Raw genomic sequence first — 18342 nt, 5'->3', positions numbered from 1 at the left:
ACAGAAAAATATGTTCCTATGCTACAGAAACCATCTGGAATTAGATGGTAAGCCTCGTGGAACAGGGCTGTCTTTTTGTTCTGGTTTGTACAACACCTAGTGCGGCAGGGTCCTGATTCAGGACTGAGCCTCCTATGATCTTTGGTGGTACAAATAATGAATAAAAATGATTTAAAAATGCTGCCCTGTCACTGCTCTAGGCTTGTAATGTTACCCAGAGTCAAAAACATTTTCAGGAGTGCCTAAGGATCTGTCTACAGTACATTTAAGCACCTGCTGCTGGCCCATGCTGCCTGTCTTAGGCTCCTAGGGCTTGGGCTATGGGGCTGTGTAATGGCAGCATAGCTCTTCAGGCTCAGGACCCTCCCCACTTCCCATCTACACCACCTGTAAACTGCCTGGTACGCTGAGCTCCAGGACCCTAAGTCAGCTGACATAGGCCAGTGGTGGGCATTTCATTCCAATGCAGACAGACACAAAGTGACTTAGGAACTTGAGTCCCTTTTCCAAAAGTGACTCCAGCATTTAGGAGCCTGAGCCCCAGTGATTTTTGATGAGATTACAGCTTCCAAGTACCTGTGTCACATTTGAAAGTGGGGCATTGCCTCCTAAACTGATTAAACCCAGCTTTTCAATGGTATGTAGGTACCTAACTCCCTTTGTCAGTGGAAATTAGGGTCCTCAGTGCCTTTGAGGATCAAGGCTTTAGGAACTTTTGAAAACGTTGCTCCATGACTGTTGAGTATTGCAATATTTATCCTGACCCTCAGCTGCAAGTGCTGTGTGTGGCTCAGCTGTCCCATTTTTCGCTTGCTTTGAATCTGGCTTTTAATACATGGATTTTTGGGTTTGCCTTTCCCCCTTCTGCCTAGGCTCTTCTAACCCCACTGGGCAGGATGCTTCATGAGTTTCCATAGCAGGACTTCCTTCCTCTTTGGCTGCAGTATCAGATACTGGTCACTGGCAAAAGGCCCTTGTTCAGCAAAGCATTGAGCATGTACCTCACTTCAAATGTGCGTAGCCCTGTTGACACCCAGGGAACTACTCACCAGCTTGAAGTTAAGCATGTGCTATTTGTGCTTTGCTGAATCAGGACACTGTTGGAGACAGTCTGATCCACTGTGAAAATTCCTAAGGGACTACCCATATATATACATATCTCATAGAGCTAGAAGGGACTTCAAGAGGTCATCAAGTCCAGTCGCCTGCATTCACAGCAAGATCAAACACCATCCCAGACAGACTTTTCTTTTTCTTTCCAGATCTTTTCTCCCCAGACCCCTACATGGCCTCTTCAAGGATTGACCTCACAGCTCTGGCCCACAAGGCCAACCCTCAAGCTAATGAGCTATCCCTCCTGCTGCCTGCCCAGCTACTGTTGCTAAACCTTGCAACAACCTTCCCCAGGGTAGCTGTTTCCCTTGCAAACAGCAAGCAGACCTGTGGCACTTTAGAGGCTAGTGGATTTATTAGCTTGCAGAATGAAAAATCTGAAGAAGTGGGTTTTACCCATGAAAGATCCTGACCTAATAAATGTTAGTCTGTTAAAGTGCCGCAGGACTGCTTGTTATTTGTGAAGCTACAGACCAGACCAGCTACCCCTCTGAGCAGTGTTTCCTGTAAGCTGAGCAGTTGGGCAGCCATCCGAAAGAAAGTCAGATGCCGCCTGGCTAATTAGCAGAGCGCCCACAGCCAGCAGCAGGTTTTTCTACTAGTGGTGTACATCCAGCATGCTTTGGTGCATATAACAAAATTTATTGTGCCCGTGGATGGAAAAAATGAGAGGGAACACTGCCTCTGAAAGTCTTTCCCTTGTGTTTGTCAAACAAGTCACTGTCCTATTGGCCTGATAGTATCAGCAGCAAACGTATTTAGAATATAAAGCACGCAACCTAAATGGGCCATTTCTCCCCTCACATGCTGCTAATTTGATCCCAGGGAGGACATGCTCCTCTAACATGCTGGTTTCTCTTTATTTCTCCTTGAAGCTGCTCTCACATACAAATGTACAGGGGACCAGTGGACAGTGTACTGCAGGGTGATCCGTGAGAAGAACCTGTGCCAGGACATGAGATGGTATCAGCGCTGCTGCCAGACATGCAGAGACTTTTATGCAAACAAGATGCAGCAGAAGAGTTAATGAATTGGTGCTGCTCCTTAGGGTATTACAGCTATTTGTGTGTAAATCATGGACGAGTAGGTCTGAGTACTGGAACTTAATGAGTTGCTTCAATGTGGTGGATTCCAAAGCATGCCGAATAAGACTTGAAACAAATTCTGCAGACTGGATGTACCAAAGTAATCCGTTCATCCACCTTAAAAAACAAACAAAAAAGAGTCATCTCAAGGAGCCAACCGCATAGATGTTTATTGTGTTTTGACATCATTGCATTTTTCATTAATGCTTTTTTTTACTTTAATATATTATTATCAGCCACTGGATGGCTTGCTACCATGGGGGACGGGGAGACAAGAGTTGTAAAGTGATTAAATTGACTAAGGTCACGTGTACCTCAGTGGGGGAAAGCCTCTGGCAAATAACTCAGCAAATGTGCAGACATTACTTAATACTTCAGTCTTGGCTTCCTTCTGATGCTCTTAATTCCTAACCGTTAGCTTGCTGTGGGGTGAGCTTGGAGGGACACACGCAAATTAAATGCTTAATTTAAAAGGGAGATTTGCTGTAAAAGCTTGTGAAAACTGATAGTAGAGGATGGATGTCTCTGACATTTCTGTAGAAGGCTCAGCACAGTTTTATCCAACATTCCATTTAATGGAATTTAAAAAAAAAAAAAACATAATTGGGAATTTCTTCTTCTGTCTGGTTCCGCAAATGTATCCCCCTCTCGATTTAAAAAAAAACAAACAAACACGTGTTTTCTTTTTGATGCCTTATTCTCCTCAAAGAGTTTAAAGAAATGGAAGCTAATTAAACCAAGAGCAGAAAGTTCATTTTAAGCCAGAACCACTTACATGAGATGGAAATTGCTGGAAATTATTTAAATCTGTAAGGTTTGTCTGTGAGGAACTGTTTAACTTCCTTTTTCCAATTTTTGGAATCCAATCTGATAATGAGGTAGAATGCTATTTCTTAAGGGCATTGGGAAACCAACTTGGGTTGGCATATACCAGAGAGATCAGACCAGCATTTGCAGGAAGGGTGACCTACGGACCAAACAGATCTTTCCCTGCTCTAAGATGTAGACAGCATAAATCCTTTAGAGACAGAAAGAGAGCAGTTAGTAGGCCTTCACGGCAGAATTCTGGGCTAATTGAAACACCAAAACTCTGACTGCCTTCAAGAGGGCCAGATTTCACACTGTCTTCTCTCCTTTTGCCTTGTTACCTGGTGTGCCCTTTATCAGGACAGTTGGAAAGTACTGTGTCAATGATATCTCACATGTGCCCATGCATCAGACCAAATTCTTCCCAGCGATTTAAATGGGAGTGCCACACTGGGCAGAATTTGACTGAGTGAGTGTTATAGATCTGTGTCTCTCTGCCATATCTAAATCAGCCGTGTAGCCTTTCCTCTGCCAAGCTCTGCTGGCGTGCATGCCGTGGGTAGGTTACATTTATGCTCTGTGAAATCAGCAAAGCCAGCTGGGTGAATTATAGCTCATACTCACTCCTAGAGACACTTGTGAATATTTGTGATTTTGGAGATGGGCACTAGACAAAGCCCAGTCCCCAAACTAAGCATTGGGAAAGTCTGGATGTGAAAAGTGTGAATTGTGACTCATGCCTCTCTCTCATTATTGCATTATCACTTTGCTTTAATGTGCTGAGGGATAAAGGCATTTAGCATATAGCATTTTTAAGTAACATTTTCTCCCTCAAGAAAGTTCTGCTATGCAGGAACTCAGTGAAATAATTCATTATGGTGTTTTAAAGGGCTAAGCATCAAGATTTGTCTTTCATCTGCAGACAGGTGACTGCATTTGTAGCCATATTTACACGGGCAAAAGGTGTCCTTGTTTGTGCAACTGTGTGTTCATTCATCCAGGTGCCACCTGCATGCACAAAGGCACATCATATACACAATTACTGTTTTGTAAGTGCTTGGCCCTAACTGAGCTATATTCTGCAGGGAAGTGGTTCTAATCTGGTAGCTGTTATACAGGTGGGCCTTTGGGTAAATTCCTTTTCAAATCTGAATCAAACTTTTTCTTCCTACTTCTAACCCAGGGTCCAAATTCAGAGGTGACATAGACCAGGGGTGAGCAAACTTTTTACGTCGGGCCCTACTTTCTGTCCCTGCAGCTAGCAGTTCCCCACTCTCTCCCCACCCACCCCTGCCACAACCTGTCTAATGTAATCCAAACTAACGGAAATTTCAGTTATGTTCATATAAAAAAAAAAAACTTTTGGCGCCTGTAAGAAAATAAGTCGGTAGAATGTAAAAACTTTATTAATTAGTATATAAATGTGAATCTGTAGACATAAAACCAGTAACTTATTTCAACATTTTTAGTGAGATGGATGAGCCTGAGACCCAGCAGCCGATTGCGCTCTGCCCTCCCCTTACAAAACATCATGCCCTCTGAGGGGGCTCGCACCCCACTTTGCTCACTCTGACATAGACAGCTGTGGAAGTTACGCAGAAACATAAGTCGTATAAAATGGCATTGTTAATACTGAAAGAGAGGAGGGGGAGAACGTAGTTGATCGATATCTTGGTACAAAAAAAATCAAAATTGGCAGAGTAGGTGGATAAACAGGAAATGAGAAAGTGCGAGAAGGTTTCTGATAAAGCAGAGAGAACCAACTTTATCTTAACCCCTGCGAGTAGCTTTTCCTGACATACTGTCCCCATCCAGTCCCTGGAGGTGTAAGTTCAGCTGGGCCAACAACCACCATGGACCTCAGGGCAAAGTGTGGCGGGGGGCGAGCTCTGTGGCCAAGGGCAGTCGCCCTTAGTGCTGCCAGGAGCATGGTGCTGGGCCCCCCATGGCCACGCACAGCTGCACTACCAAAGGGGCCCTGTGTAAATGTGCCTCACTCTGCTATTCATGGCCCCCATTGTGAAATGATTTGTGTCCCTGTTAGGACTGGAAGTTTTCTTAAAGGGTAACAAGTCCACTCATGATGTGGCTTGATTGTGAAATGCCACATCCCAGCATGTTGTGTACAGCAATGCATTGAGTGTTGTAGGTCATGCTGCTGTGTGGTTTATTTCAGATCCTTTCATTCCATTCAGAGTGGGGAGAGATGGATTTCCTAAGTTGTGGGAGTTTTTTCACCTCCTCGGGGCCCTGATTCAGCAACCCCTGCTATCAATAGAAAGACTCCCAGTGATGCAAGTGTAGGTCAGGACCCAAGTTGACCTCTGCGTAACAGGACATGAATCTGATAGTTTAATGGAAGGATTTCTTTAGAATGAGCTAAAATCACCAGGCCAAGCTGAGCTGTTCATTTCTGAGCAGAAATACTCACGGCTAGCACACCAGACCCCCATCTGCATTGCTTGATCTGCTGATGACTCTAAATCCTCTCCCGTTTTGTAATAGCCAAACATAGCCACAATGTTCTGCACTTTGGCTTTGCATCATTTTATAGGCGCTTTTACCAGGAATTTACAGCTATGTTTTGTCCTCAGTTACTGCATACCCGTGAAAAGAAAACTGTTTCAGTATAGCCATGGCGATATTTGTTGTTGTTGTTCATAAGAGATGGGTGCTCTTTGATTACAGTGGTGGTATTTCCATATCATAAACAACACTCTCTGTACTGTTACTAAAGTACTGTACATTTCTAGTTGCACAATCATGTTCCTGAGTATAGATTCTCACTATTTTATGTATGGTGCTATTTTTTTGTTTTGGTGGAAGAGAAATCTTAGCAGTTGATTATTGCTTGATATTTTATTATAATACAGGGATATATCCTCCATGGCAATAATATCATTTAAGGTTTTCATTACAGAGTGAAATGTATATATTTTTTCCATTAGTTAATTTACCTGTGTACTGTATCCATGGTTTAAAAACCAAGTGCTGGCTATAAATAGAATTTTTTAAAAAATCAACAGCCAAGTAGACTAGACCTAATTGGAAAAGAAAATCAAAGAGAGAGGCTTGTTCCATTTGGAAACAGATTGAATGGTTTCATAATAAATTGATATTTTTCCATAACAATTTCACAAGGTTTATGAACTTGAAAAAAATGCAAAGCAAAACCGAACCGCGAACTGTGAAAATAAAGAAGTGGTGAGTCTGTAAGTAGCATATGGTGCATCTGTCTAATACTTGACTCAGACTTGGATTCAGATGAGTCCAAGACCCACCAGTGACAACTGTGGTAGGTGTAAAAGGTCATTTGTCAGTTAAATACTGGCAGCTTAGGGTTCCCAGTGTGCTAACAAATCACGAACTGATGGGTCTCGTCCCAATGTGGTTGCAAAATAACATACAGGGAATGTTAATATGTAGCTCATGCCAAGTGAGAGCTTTGGTCGGTGACACAACAGCCGAAAAAGCCTGGCTGGAAAAACTGATGTAGGCTCCATTTGGGGAATGCTACACAGGTCTTAGGAGGCTATTGGGAAGATAAAGCTTTTGCATGGGGGGAGGGAGATTTATAAGTGCATTTCTAAGAATTTTTTTCAATGTACATTGATGTCGACATGAAGTGGCGGCCGTACTGTATGTTTATGGGGAGCTGCAGCGCAGAAGTGGCCTTACGATGAAGGTTGCTGAGCATGTGGAAATTATATTGGAGTAAAAACTATCCCAACTGTTTGAAAGGTATCTGTGTAACTTAGCTGCACACTTGATAGGTGCAAATAAACTGAGTTATTCAAAGCTGAGTGGTTTTGGATGTATTTGTTGTGGGCACGAGAAAAACCCTGCACGTTTTAGTGGATGGAAGAAACGGGGAACACCACAAACTATTCGCAATAAAATGTAAGGCTGACGAAACTAGGCTGTCAGCAGGAGGGAGTGAACCTCTGCCCTTAAGGGCTTAAAGTCATGTAGTCTCCCAAATGAGCTAAAAGCCCACTGGTACTCAGCTAAGGCTGTAGAGACTTCACTCTCCCTTAGAATCATAGAATACTAGGACTGGAAGGGACCTCAAGAGGCCATCGAGTCCAGCCCCCTGCCCCAATGGCAGGACCAAGTACTGTCTAAACCATCCCTGATAGACATCTATCTAACCTGTTCTTAAATATCTCCAGTGATGGAGATTCCACAACCTCCACAGGTAATTTATTCCAGTGTTTGACCACCCTGACAGTTAGGCACTTTTTCCTAATGTCCAACCTGAACCTCCCTTGCTGCAGTTTAAGTCCATTTCCTCTTGTTGTATCCTCCGAGGCCAAGAACAAGTTTTCTCCCTCCTCCTTATGACACCCTTTTAGATACCTGAAAACCACTGTCATGTCTCCCCTCAATCTTCTCTTTTCCAAACTGAAAAGCCCAATTCTTTCAGCCTTTCTTCATAGGTCACATTCTCTAGACCTTTAATCATTCTTGTCGCTCTTTTCTGGACCCTCTGTAATTTCTTCACATCTTTCTTGAAGTGCGGTGCCCAGAACTGGACACAATACTCCAGCTGAGGCCTAACCAGTGTAGAGTAGAGCGGGAGAATGACTTCTCGTGTCTTGTTCACAACACACCTGTTAATGCATCCCAGAATCGTGTTTGCTTTTTTTGCAGCAGCATCACACTGTTGACTCATATTTAGCTTGTGGTCCACTATAACCCCTTGTCAGTGGTTTCAGTGCATTGGGGTCTCAAAAAGATTTAACAAGTATTTAGGAAAGGAAGTGAAAACCCCTCAAAATAAACTATCCCAAGCAAAACTCCTCTGGTCAAACTCTCTTCCAATTTTCCTTTCTGTTTACCTCCCCTCTCCCTGCAGCTCTTGGGCACTTTACAGCCATTCTCTATCCCCAGACTAAATTTATTTCTTCACCATTGTAAACCTACTAGGCCCTCTTCTGCATTCATCATATTTTTAAGGACGTAAGGTCTCATTTGATCCTTCTCTTTGACTTCTTGTATAATGCAGAATTTCACTGTTAGCTCTGTATTGAGCCCAATAACTTTGCCTACTGCATACGCCAGAAAGCTGTGCAGTCTGGTTCTGAAGATAAAAGATGGAGAATCCACCGTTTGCCTTGCATCTAGTTAGAACTTGTCAGGTTTTAGATTCTTATCCTGGTTCTGGTTCTGCCTTTCTCCTTTAGATTAGAGTTCAGAAGTGTCTGATCTAATCTCCCAGTGAACATACATTCATACATTAATCAATCACTTCTCAAGCTTCTCTTTGATAAACTGAGCAGACCGAGCCGCAGCTGTATTGTTCCTACTGACCCCGACCATGACACCCATTGAATTCACCTACCAGCATTCAAATGCTACAAGAAGGGGGCATTGAATTTGGGCTCGTTATTTAGATGCTGTATTAGAAACAATGTTTTACATTCTTATATATTTGGAGATTCACATCCTTATCTCTCTGGCATTGTGACATTCTTGCTGTGGTTGCCATTGGAATACCAGGGGAATGTGATCCTGGGGGAATGACCTGACCTCAGACTTACAGGGCAGGACTCCTGAATTCTGTTCAGAACTCTGCCACTTACGCACTATGTAGTCTCAGGCAAGTCACTTCCCCTGAATGTGTCTCAGTTTTCTAGTGAAATGGATTTATAGTTTAGCACTATGGTGTCCAATGCGCTTCCTGTTCACCACATGTGGTGAATGGAGGCAGTGGAGTGTGGTGAACATGGGCGCCCCTCTGGCCCCTCCATGCACACACCCCACCATGTGGTGGGACAAGCACATGGTGGCAAGAGTGGAGGTGGCTTCTCCAGCCCCAGTGGGCTCCAGCCTCGGGGTGGCTCATGCAGCCCAGCATGGCTTCACCCACAGGGCGACTCCAGTGAGTAATCTCATGGGAGGGGGCAGTATCTGGCCTGGGGGGGTGGGGGGGTGTCTGGCCAGGAGGAGAGTCTGTGGCAATCCATTCCATTTGTTTTGGACACCACTGGACTTCTGCATATTCATGGGGGTATTGTGAGGAGTAGTTAGCGAGTGTTTGAAAGGCACCTCCAGCACACTCCAAAATCCAGCACTCTCTAGTCTGGCAACATCTGTGGTCTGGTGGGACCTTGGATGTTGCCGAATCAGAGAGCCCGGTGGCCAGGAGTGGAGGCTAGCTGGGAGCCCAATTAGTGAACCCTGGCCAAAACTGGGCAGCCACAGCCAGGCTGGAGATGGGACCAGCAGTGGCTGGGGAGCAGCAGCCCACAGCCAAGGGGCTGTGGCAATCTGTCAGCAGCCGGGGAGTGGCTGCTGGGGATGGGGAGCCAGCAGCCTGTCGCCAGGTAGTGGAAGCCGGGACTGGGAAGCCAGCGGCCCATGGCCAGGAGTCTGGGGAAGCCAGTGTCTGAAGCACATCTGCTGGAGCCAGGGAGCAGTGGCTGGGGCCAGGAATGCACACCCAGGCTGGAAAGCCAGGAGCCACAGACAACAGCTGGGAAGTGGCTGGGGATGGTGGCTGGGAGCAGGCCCGTGGCTGTTGAGGGAGGGAGCCTGGAAGTGGGGCCAGAAGCCAGCAGGGGAGTATTGACCTCCCCTGGTCAGCAGAATCCCTAGTCAGGGCCCACTCAGGTTCCAAGGATGCCAGACCAGGGAGGGTCAACCTGTACAAAGATGGCTGTGATGATTCAGCCCCCACAGAATGTTAGTTTGGCAGGAGAGCCATTAAAAGCAGCCGCTGGTGCAGCTGATGAGCTGTTAAAATTCGTTTCCTTTGCGTAATTCCAAACTCTCCAGCAGAAACGTGGATAACTTCAGACATAACATGGCCTGAAAGGCTGTCAGCAGCATGGAGAGAGCATCCAAGCTACAGCACAGCTGGCTTAGGGGACTTGGAAGCACCTGCTAGTAAAAAGCCATCTCCTACTGGTCACGGCGTACTGGGCTGTTTTGAACTCTGTCATGGCACAGAGGAAACATTTGAGGGCTTGTGGGGATGGGCGGGAAAGAATTGATGGCTGATTGCCTACGGCTGCTCTCTTGCTGCCCTAGGGTGAGAGCTTTCTCCCACTTACCTGCCAGCTAGTTGTTTCAACAGCGGTTGTGTCAGCGAAAAAAAGGAGATAAAGAAGTTGCAGAGGAGTTGTGTCCCCTTTAGTGTCCCATACTAAGGAAACCAAAAAGGCTGTCATTGTTCAGACTGGCAACTGGAGTATTTTCTTGCACAGGTTAGAGCCAACTATTTAAGGTTAAAATGGTGATCTGGCAAAACATTCCTTTGAAATATACAGCTAACCTAGTGTAATGGCAGAGTCACACAGCCACGTAGATGCTCTTTTTTGGCTTCTCAGCGCTGTAAGACAATAGCTTCTTCGCGCAGTCAAGTGTGACTCTTCCATGTGTCCCATCTCCAGGGAAAAGTTACTGCAGCTGGAAGCAGTGCACTGCTAGAATTCTAAAAATGTCACAATACTCCTCCCAAAACTCTTTCCAGAAATTGAGCATGTGTAACATTATAGGCAGTGCTAGATTTTAGTATCCTGGTTGTCTTCTCCATTTGCTAACCTCACACCTACCAATTCTTTCATTAATGATGTGTCCGTAATAGAAATTGCAAAGTCATCCATATAAATGGAGGGGCCAAACAATTACACACATACAAAATGGGAAATGACTGCCTAGGAGGACGTACAGCAGATAGGAATCTGGGTCATAGAGGATCATGAGCTAAATATGAGTAAACAGCATGACGTTGCAAAAAAAAATTAAAAGCAATCAGTATTCTGAGCTGTATTAACAGGACTGTCATAAGCAAGATGCAAGAAGCAATTCTTCCACTCTACGCTGGACTGATAAGGCCGCGGCTGGAGTATTGTGTCCAGTTCTGAACATCACATTTCAGGAAAGATGTGGAGAAATTGGAGGAAGTCCAGAGAAGAGCAACAAAAATTATTAAAGGGTAGAACAAATGACCTATGAAGCAAGAATGGAAGAAACGGGATTTGTTTCGTTTAGAAAAGAGAAGACAGTGAATATGATAAGTATGTTCAAGGGGGAAAAAAAAGGTTGCTACAAGGAGGAGGGTGAAAAAATATTCTTCTTAGTCTCTGAGGCTAGGTCAAGAAGCAATGGGTTTAAACTGTAGCAAGGGAGGCTTAGATTCAACGTTAGGAAAAGGGCTGTTAAGCACCACAATACATTGCATAGGGAGGTTGTGGAATCTCCGCTATTGGAGATTTTGAAGAGCAGGTTCGACAAACACCTGTCAGCAACAGTCTAGATGGTGCTTGGTCCTGCCATGGGTGCAGGGGCCTAAAGTTGCTGGCCTCTTGAGGTTCCTTCCAGTTCTGTAAAACCAAGTTTCCTGGCCTCAAAAGGGGCTTAGGAGGTACCAGTTAGGACCACCTTCTGGAATGGCTATAAAACAGCAGCCACATTCTACAGACCCCATCCACAGTTTGCTGTATATTAAGACATCATCAGGAGAGTGTACTGCACAGTCAACATATGATTGTAATCATTGACCTATTTAAACATTACAATGTTGCTGAAACCTCTACTAGGCCAAAAGACATTATATAAATTTGGGATACAGCAAAGGGTGCAAGGGAGGGTGTAGTGAATGCTGTCATAGCTTTGGCTTCCAATGTTCGCATCACTTGCCAAAGTCTCTTCCACAGATCCAATAGGCTGTTATATATTTTGTTTGGCTGTTGGTATGTAACAATTTGCTGGTTTTCTCTGCGCGTATCTTGATCATTGACAGGGCTGGGCAATTTAGAGAACATCCTTTTTTTCATTCAGTGTTGTCTCAACTTTCCCAGATAGCCTATAGTCAAGTTCAGCAGAGCAGGTGGAGTCAAGCTGCTCAAACGCTCTGACAGGACCACAGGAAAGCATAACGTCTGCTCAGCTGTTTGGAACTCAGCTCTCCCTCTTCAGATTCCACCTGCTTCCTCTGCTCACACTCAAGCCCTGATGCTTGTTGTCAGCTTTGGCTACATCTCGAGTCCTGACAGCAAACGAGCTTGACCCTATTTACTACATGGTTGCTCTGGAAGGGAATGTCTTTCCAATAAGTTAGATATGGAACACCTTCTCCTCATTTCAACCCCAGATGCTACCAAGAATGTTACTGGCGGGGGTCCTTGCTATTCTGGTGGAGGAAGAATCACTTTTTCCTTCGTATCTCCCAAGAACACAATGTAGCCTTTTGGGAATAGCTTTTTGTTTTTCGGGCTCTCGCGAGAGTCTGTGGACACTGATACAAAAGCCAATGTCATATAGAATCCATAGTAGATAGATTGGCTCGGTGCTAGTGTGTAGCCAACTGCAATTCAACAAGTCTCTATGGCCAAAAGGAGTCATTGTTCCAGTTCTGCACTCCTTGGCTTCGAGGTTCTGCAACATCTTTGTAATACTCGACAAGACCATCTGGTAATTTAGAGTTCCATTCAACCGCTCTACATTTTACTTGTCCACCAGTTAGAGCTGGGTATTGCTAATAAAAGACCAGTGTTACTTGACTACTGCAGGGCAAGACAGCTAAAAGTGAGGTGAACTTTTAAGGCTGACTTGATTTTTGGATCACTTGACCCATCCTCTTGTGTACCTAGGTATCTGTAGCACGGCACTGGGGAACTGTTCAATGAGCTACCAAAGTTTGCAGGTGATATAAATTATTCAAGCTCGTTAAGTCCAAAATTCACTCCTAAAAGTTACAGGGGGGAGTTCAAAAAAAAACAGGTGACTGGACAACAAAATACCAGATGAAAGTTGCTAATAGTAAAATAATGCACACTGAATAAAATAATCCCAACAACACATATATAATGATGGGTTCTAAATTAGAAAAGAAAAGTGTCTTGGAGTCACTGGGGATAATTCTCTGAAAATTTCAACTCAATGCACAGAAGAGGTCAAAAATGCAATCAGAATTTTAGGAAGTATTAGGAAAGGGCTAGAAAATAGGTCATAAATATCATGATGTCACTATTTTAATCTATGTTGCACTCACCCCTTAAATATGCCATCCAATTCTGGTCACCCCAACTCAAAAAGGATATAGCGGAACACAAAAAGTTTCAGCGAACAGCAACAAAGATAATCAAGGATAGGGAATGGTTTCCATACCAGGAGAGATGAAAAACATTAGACCTGTTCAGCTTTGAACAAAAGACAGCTGAGAGGGGATATGACAGATGTCTTCAAAAATCATGAATGGTGCAGGGAAAGTAAATGGAGGTGTTATTTACCTTATCCCACAATACAAAAAGCAGGGGTTGACCAATGGAACTAATAGGCAGTAGGTCTAATTCAAAGAAAAATAATTAGTGTTTAACCACAACTTGTGGAACTCCTTGCTGTAGGATGTTGGAATGGCCAAAATGGAGGTTCAAACAAGAACTGGATAATTTCATGGATGATAAGTAAATTAATGGCTGAATCACCAGTACAGGCAACTGTCAGGGACTGGATACTGGACCATTAGTGTGTTCCAGCATAGCAGTTGTTGTATTCTTAGTGGAGCAAAGTGTGTTTCAATGATCTGCTATGAGAGGCAACTAGTGCAGAGATACTAGGGAAGGGACCCCACTGACCACATGCACCTGCCCTACCCTTCACCCCCCCCCGCCCAATTCCCACCCCCTCCTGTATCATGCTCTGCCCACGCCCCACCCACTCCTATCCTGCTCTGCCCCGTCTGCCTGTTCCTAAGGAAGCACGGCACTGCAGCCAGTGGCAGGGGAGGGGGCCACCCCCAGCCCGGAGCAGCACAGCACTAAAGCAGTGAAAGCGAGAAAGCACTACTCTGGAGGAGAGGGGATGCATGTGAACGTGACCCCCCCCCCCCTTTGCACCTCCCACATGTCGCCCCTGTCTGCTACTGAGAACAGTTTTTGCAGCCTGCAACCACAGCTCAATAAGCTCTGGCCATTTTCAGGCAGGCCAGGAATCAGCATGGGCCATCTCGCTGTCCAAATGACATGCACCTGGCAAAAGGCTGACTGCATAAGCTGCTAATCGACAGCCTTTAGATTCCAGACCAATTCATCATTGTGCTGGCTTCGCTCACATCCTTCTGTCTGTTACTAGGACCAGCTGGTGATTCTTGTTGTTGTTCTGTACAATGTTCGCGTTGGAAACCCTTTTGTCTGTCTTCGACTGGATACCTCCGCAAAGGGGAGATAGGACCCTACAAGCAGCAGGGCCAATGGCCGCTGCAGTCCTGGGGACAAGGGGTGGGGTGGGGCAGCTCCATGCTCCCAGAACAGGAGGAGCCTCTAGTGGAAGGGGCGAGGCAAAGGGCAGCCCAGCCCTTAAGAGCCATGCAGAGTGAAGCTCCTGCAGTATTTCAAAGGGGCCTGGGATTTTAGCCACCACTGCTGGTGCCGAGGGAGTGGCACCAGCCAAAAACTCCAAGCCCCTTTGAAATGCCAGTGCCTTTAGGCAGTTCCTCCCCTTGACCTCCCACAGTGCCATCCCATCATCCGGCCTGCCTACAAGATGCACCAAAGCTCTCCTTCTACCCCTTCCTTCCATGGGACCACATTGTGGCCCTCCCTGTCAGCAAACAGGCCTCCCACCCACCTCTCCGGGAACACACCTGTCTCCAGCCTGGATGTGGTGCCACCCAGCATCTATGACAGCACCATGCGTAGTATCGGGTTCCCTGTCCATTGTTTCACACATGCTGGGTATTGTATTTTGCACCAATATTTCATGAACTGAAAGCATAACAAACTACCTTGTCAAGCATGAGCCCCCTATTTTCAAAGTGGTTTTTTCTGTAGAAAAAAAAAAATCTATTTCCAGGGAGGTCTGGCCCCAGGAATGCTCGTCACTTAATAAATTATTTTGTTAGCCTTTAAAGTGCTACACAACTGCTGTTTTGTTTTGTTAAGGCACAGACTAACACGGTGACCTCTCTGTTACTGTTCCCTGAAGAAGTTTGTCTCCTTGGAAATGTTCCTAAACAGGCCTAGCAGAACTCTGTGTTGTCTGGTGAGGATGGGAAATGCTTTCATTTTGTCTGAAATTTTGCACCTAGGCAAACATCACAGTTTGACTCAGAGTCAAATGTTAGTGGCTTCGTGCTCTGTTAGGGACAGACTGTGAAGTAGCAAGCAGCAGGGCAAATAATGGGATTGAATTAGTCAATGCCCCATAGAATAATAATAATAAGTAGTAATAACAACAGTGAGGTTTAAAGCAGCATTTTTCTGGCTTTATAGCTCTGAGGTAGTAAGAGGGGATTGCCAGCCACACGATTCTGCAAACCCCCCAAAAGTAGCTGGAGAACACCTCCAAACCTCAAGCTCCGTGAGACACGCCCGGTCCTAAGCTCCAGAACGTCCCTTTCGTGTTACAGAACCTGAAAAGAATGCACCAAGCCCTCGGTGCGCTAGATTTATGACAGTGTGAGAGCTGCTGTGTCTGCCAAATGGTGGCCAGACACTCAAACAGACTTTACCAATTAGCAGAGTCCTGCAACTGGTGTGTGTCCTGTGTATTCCCACCACAGAGATTCCGGGTGAGACCCCTGGTGGCCTGAATTAGTTGTCAGCTGTAGTCTTTGGCTAGCAGAACAGGCTGTGTTTAATGGGCAGTGGATGCAATCGGCTCCTGCCCAGGTATTACTGGTTCACCGTTCATGGGATCCAGTACAGCCAAAGCTGCTCATGTGGGTCATGGTGGGGGGATTTAGGTCCCTCATTCGATATCTCAGCCTATGCATGCTGGTGAGAACATGACCCAGGCAACTGGTCACTATTAATGTGGGTGAGCCCTCCCATGGGGATTTCTGCTTTCAGTGGCCTGCAACCTCCATGCTGATGATTCACCAGTCTCATGTTCTTCCCCTTGCATCCTCATCTGCCTCTTAAGCCATTCCCTTCAGAAAGCCTCGTGCCATCTTGCCCTGACTCTGCAACTGAAGTCCTTGGGCCGCTGTCATCCCTGGTGTATCTGGACCTCCCTTCTGCCCCTGAGCACTCTGTGCAGTTCTAGGCACACGTTTGGTGTAGTCACTGTCCCTCCCCACCCACCCCACTGCCCACAGCCAGCGGTTCTTGTTGCCATGACTAATTTCACATCACTGAAATCTGCCCTTTCATAGATCCATCCCTTCCAAGGTCAGAAGGGACCACCTAACCAGACCTCCTGAATAACACTGGCTGGAGAAATTCCTCCAAATAATATCCTGAACAGAATTTGAAAAACATCCCATCTGGGGTTAAAGGGTGTCACTGATGGAGAATCCACCACAGCCCTGTGTCCATGGCTAGTGATGCTCACCATTAAAAATGTATGCCTTAGGTCCACTCTGAATTCACCTAGCATCGTCGTTCACCCTGGAGCACATTAGCCCTTTCTCTGCTAGGTTGAAATCAGCAGCAGCAGTAACCTCGGGCTCAGCGCCCTTTGGTATCTGAAGCCTCTCTCGCTATTTCCTTCCATCTTTCCCTGTCCAGTGTGGAGTGGCTTAGTCTCTGTCGACTAGCTCCACACCAATCTACTATATCATCTATCCATTCTCTGTGGGGTCTGCCTCTCCTGTTCGAACCGTCCATTGTGCTGAATACCAGGGTCTTGATTTTTCGTTCATCGTTCATTTTGCAAATATGCCCAAATAGTTGTAGCTTCCGTTTTATAACCTTCTGCAGCAGGTTCTCTTTCGGCTGTTGAAATGCTTGTTATTAAATATGTGTTCCCCATGGAATTAGTTACAGACACAGAGAAAATCACTGCTAAGCCCTCTCTTTGTTCTGCTACGTAGATTAAGCCCCTAGTGAGACACCGCTTGCTACAAGGCAAGTTCTCCCATCCTTTGTTGCCATTGGTCTTCTCCAACCCGCCTCTTCTGGAACTGTGAGCACCAGGACTGGACACAGTGTTTCACCACCAGAATCCTCTTTGTCCCTACGGCTGAAACCTGGTCATCTCTGCAGTTCAGCCTTCACTGTCTTTGTCCTAAATCAGCTGTTCCCCACCCAGCCTAGCCCAAAGGCCTCAGTCATCTATCCCACCTGCTGCCATACTTATGTCACCACAATCCTGGAATCTTGACCCGTCACTAGGTATGTTGTATTCAAGCTTCATTACCAAGTATGTGAACTATTTGTGGTAACGCTGGGAACCTGAGTCATGGACAAGGATCCTGTTGTGCAAGGTGTTGTACAGACCCAGAATGAAAAGACATCCCAAAACTTAGACTCTCAGCCTTCACCCTCAAAGCCATTTATAACATTACCCCCTCCTACATCTTTGCTGCTATTTTCCCTTAGTGCTACTTTGGCCCCCCTCAATCTCCTTTCTTCGCTTCCTCCCCCTCTCCACATCTCTACTTTTCATGTTGCCTTACTCTGAAGATCTCCAGATCCTTGAAGGCAGAAGGGATCATGGTGATCTCTCATGTAATACAGCCCATGCATGAGCTTCCCTGTTCTTATCCACCACACACTTTTCTTCTCCTCCTTCAAACTTTTCATTTAAAAGGCCTTCTTCTAGAAACCCGACCTACCTCTTACCATTCTCAGTCCTGAACCTTTGCGGAGAAGTGTGCCCACTGGCTATTATTGTTGCTTCCAGTGTACATCCCAGTAGCCCCCAGAAGCCATAAGCAGGCTACTTAAGCTCTGTGCAGACATGTTGTAAGAAATAGACCCAGTCCAATGTTCCCTCTAGTGGCTTCCAGCCACATGACAATTTTTTTCCATCCATGTGCAGAATAAAATTTTTGTGTGTGCCAAGATGGTGTCAGTGATGGAGAATCCACTGCTACCCTGGCTAAGGTGTGCCAGTGGTTAATGATGCTCACTGTTAAAAATGTTTGCCTTAGCGCCACTCTAAATTTGCCTAGTTTCAATGTCCAGCATCGCAGCCTATGAGACCTTAATACAAATCTGCAAATCTGCATGACCAGTAAAAACAAAGTGCATCAGTGGGTATTCTGCCAATCAGCTGAGCGGCACTGGAATCTCCAAGGAGGAGCTGCACAAATGCAGAGCTTCCAGGGAACACTATCCCTGCTCCAAGCCATTTGCAATCTAAGGCTATGCCTACGCTGCAAAGCAAACCCACAAACTGAAGTGGAGCCCCCAGGTCAAATGTCTCGAGCTGCAGGACTAACACTAGCCCTGCAGATGTTCCCATTTAGACTGGATCCAGAGTGCCAAGACATTCCCCCAATCTGGATTTTGGGGTCTGGGTTTTGCAATAGTGCCAAATCTCCACCTACACAGAAGTCCAAGATTCTGTACCATGGGTTTTGTTTTGTCTTCATATGGTACCTCCATACGGCCAAACACACCAAGGGTATGAAGGAAGGTATGTTAGACCGTCTATGCAGTGT

The 18342-nt window shown here is 45.7% G+C and overlaps 1 protein-coding gene across 1 annotated transcript in view; it reads left to right on the top strand.

The window, feature by feature from the left end:
• ADAMTS17 (ADAM metallopeptidase with thrombospondin type 1 motif 17) overlaps positions 1 to 6794 on the top strand; it is a 231869-nt gene extending 225075 nt beyond the window's left edge. Inside the window, exon 20 of the mRNA XM_075006587.1 lies at positions 1989 to 6794. Within this exon, the coding sequence (XP_074862688.1) occupies positions 1989 to 2140 (152 nt within the window). The 3' untranslated portion in view covers positions 2141 to 6794. The remainder of the gene's footprint in view (positions 1 to 1988) is intronic.
• Positions 6795 to 18342: the final 11548 nt, after the last annotated feature.

Source organism: Carettochelys insculpta, chromosome 12, assembly GCF_033958435.1.
Source record: "Carettochelys insculpta isolate YL-2023 chromosome 12, ASM3395843v1, whole genome shotgun sequence".
NCBI classification, from domain to species: Eukaryota; Metazoa; Chordata; order Testudines; family Carettochelyidae; genus Carettochelys; species Carettochelys insculpta.
Note: the sequence above shows the minus strand (reverse complement) of the source record. Positions and strands in the feature narration are given on the sequence as shown.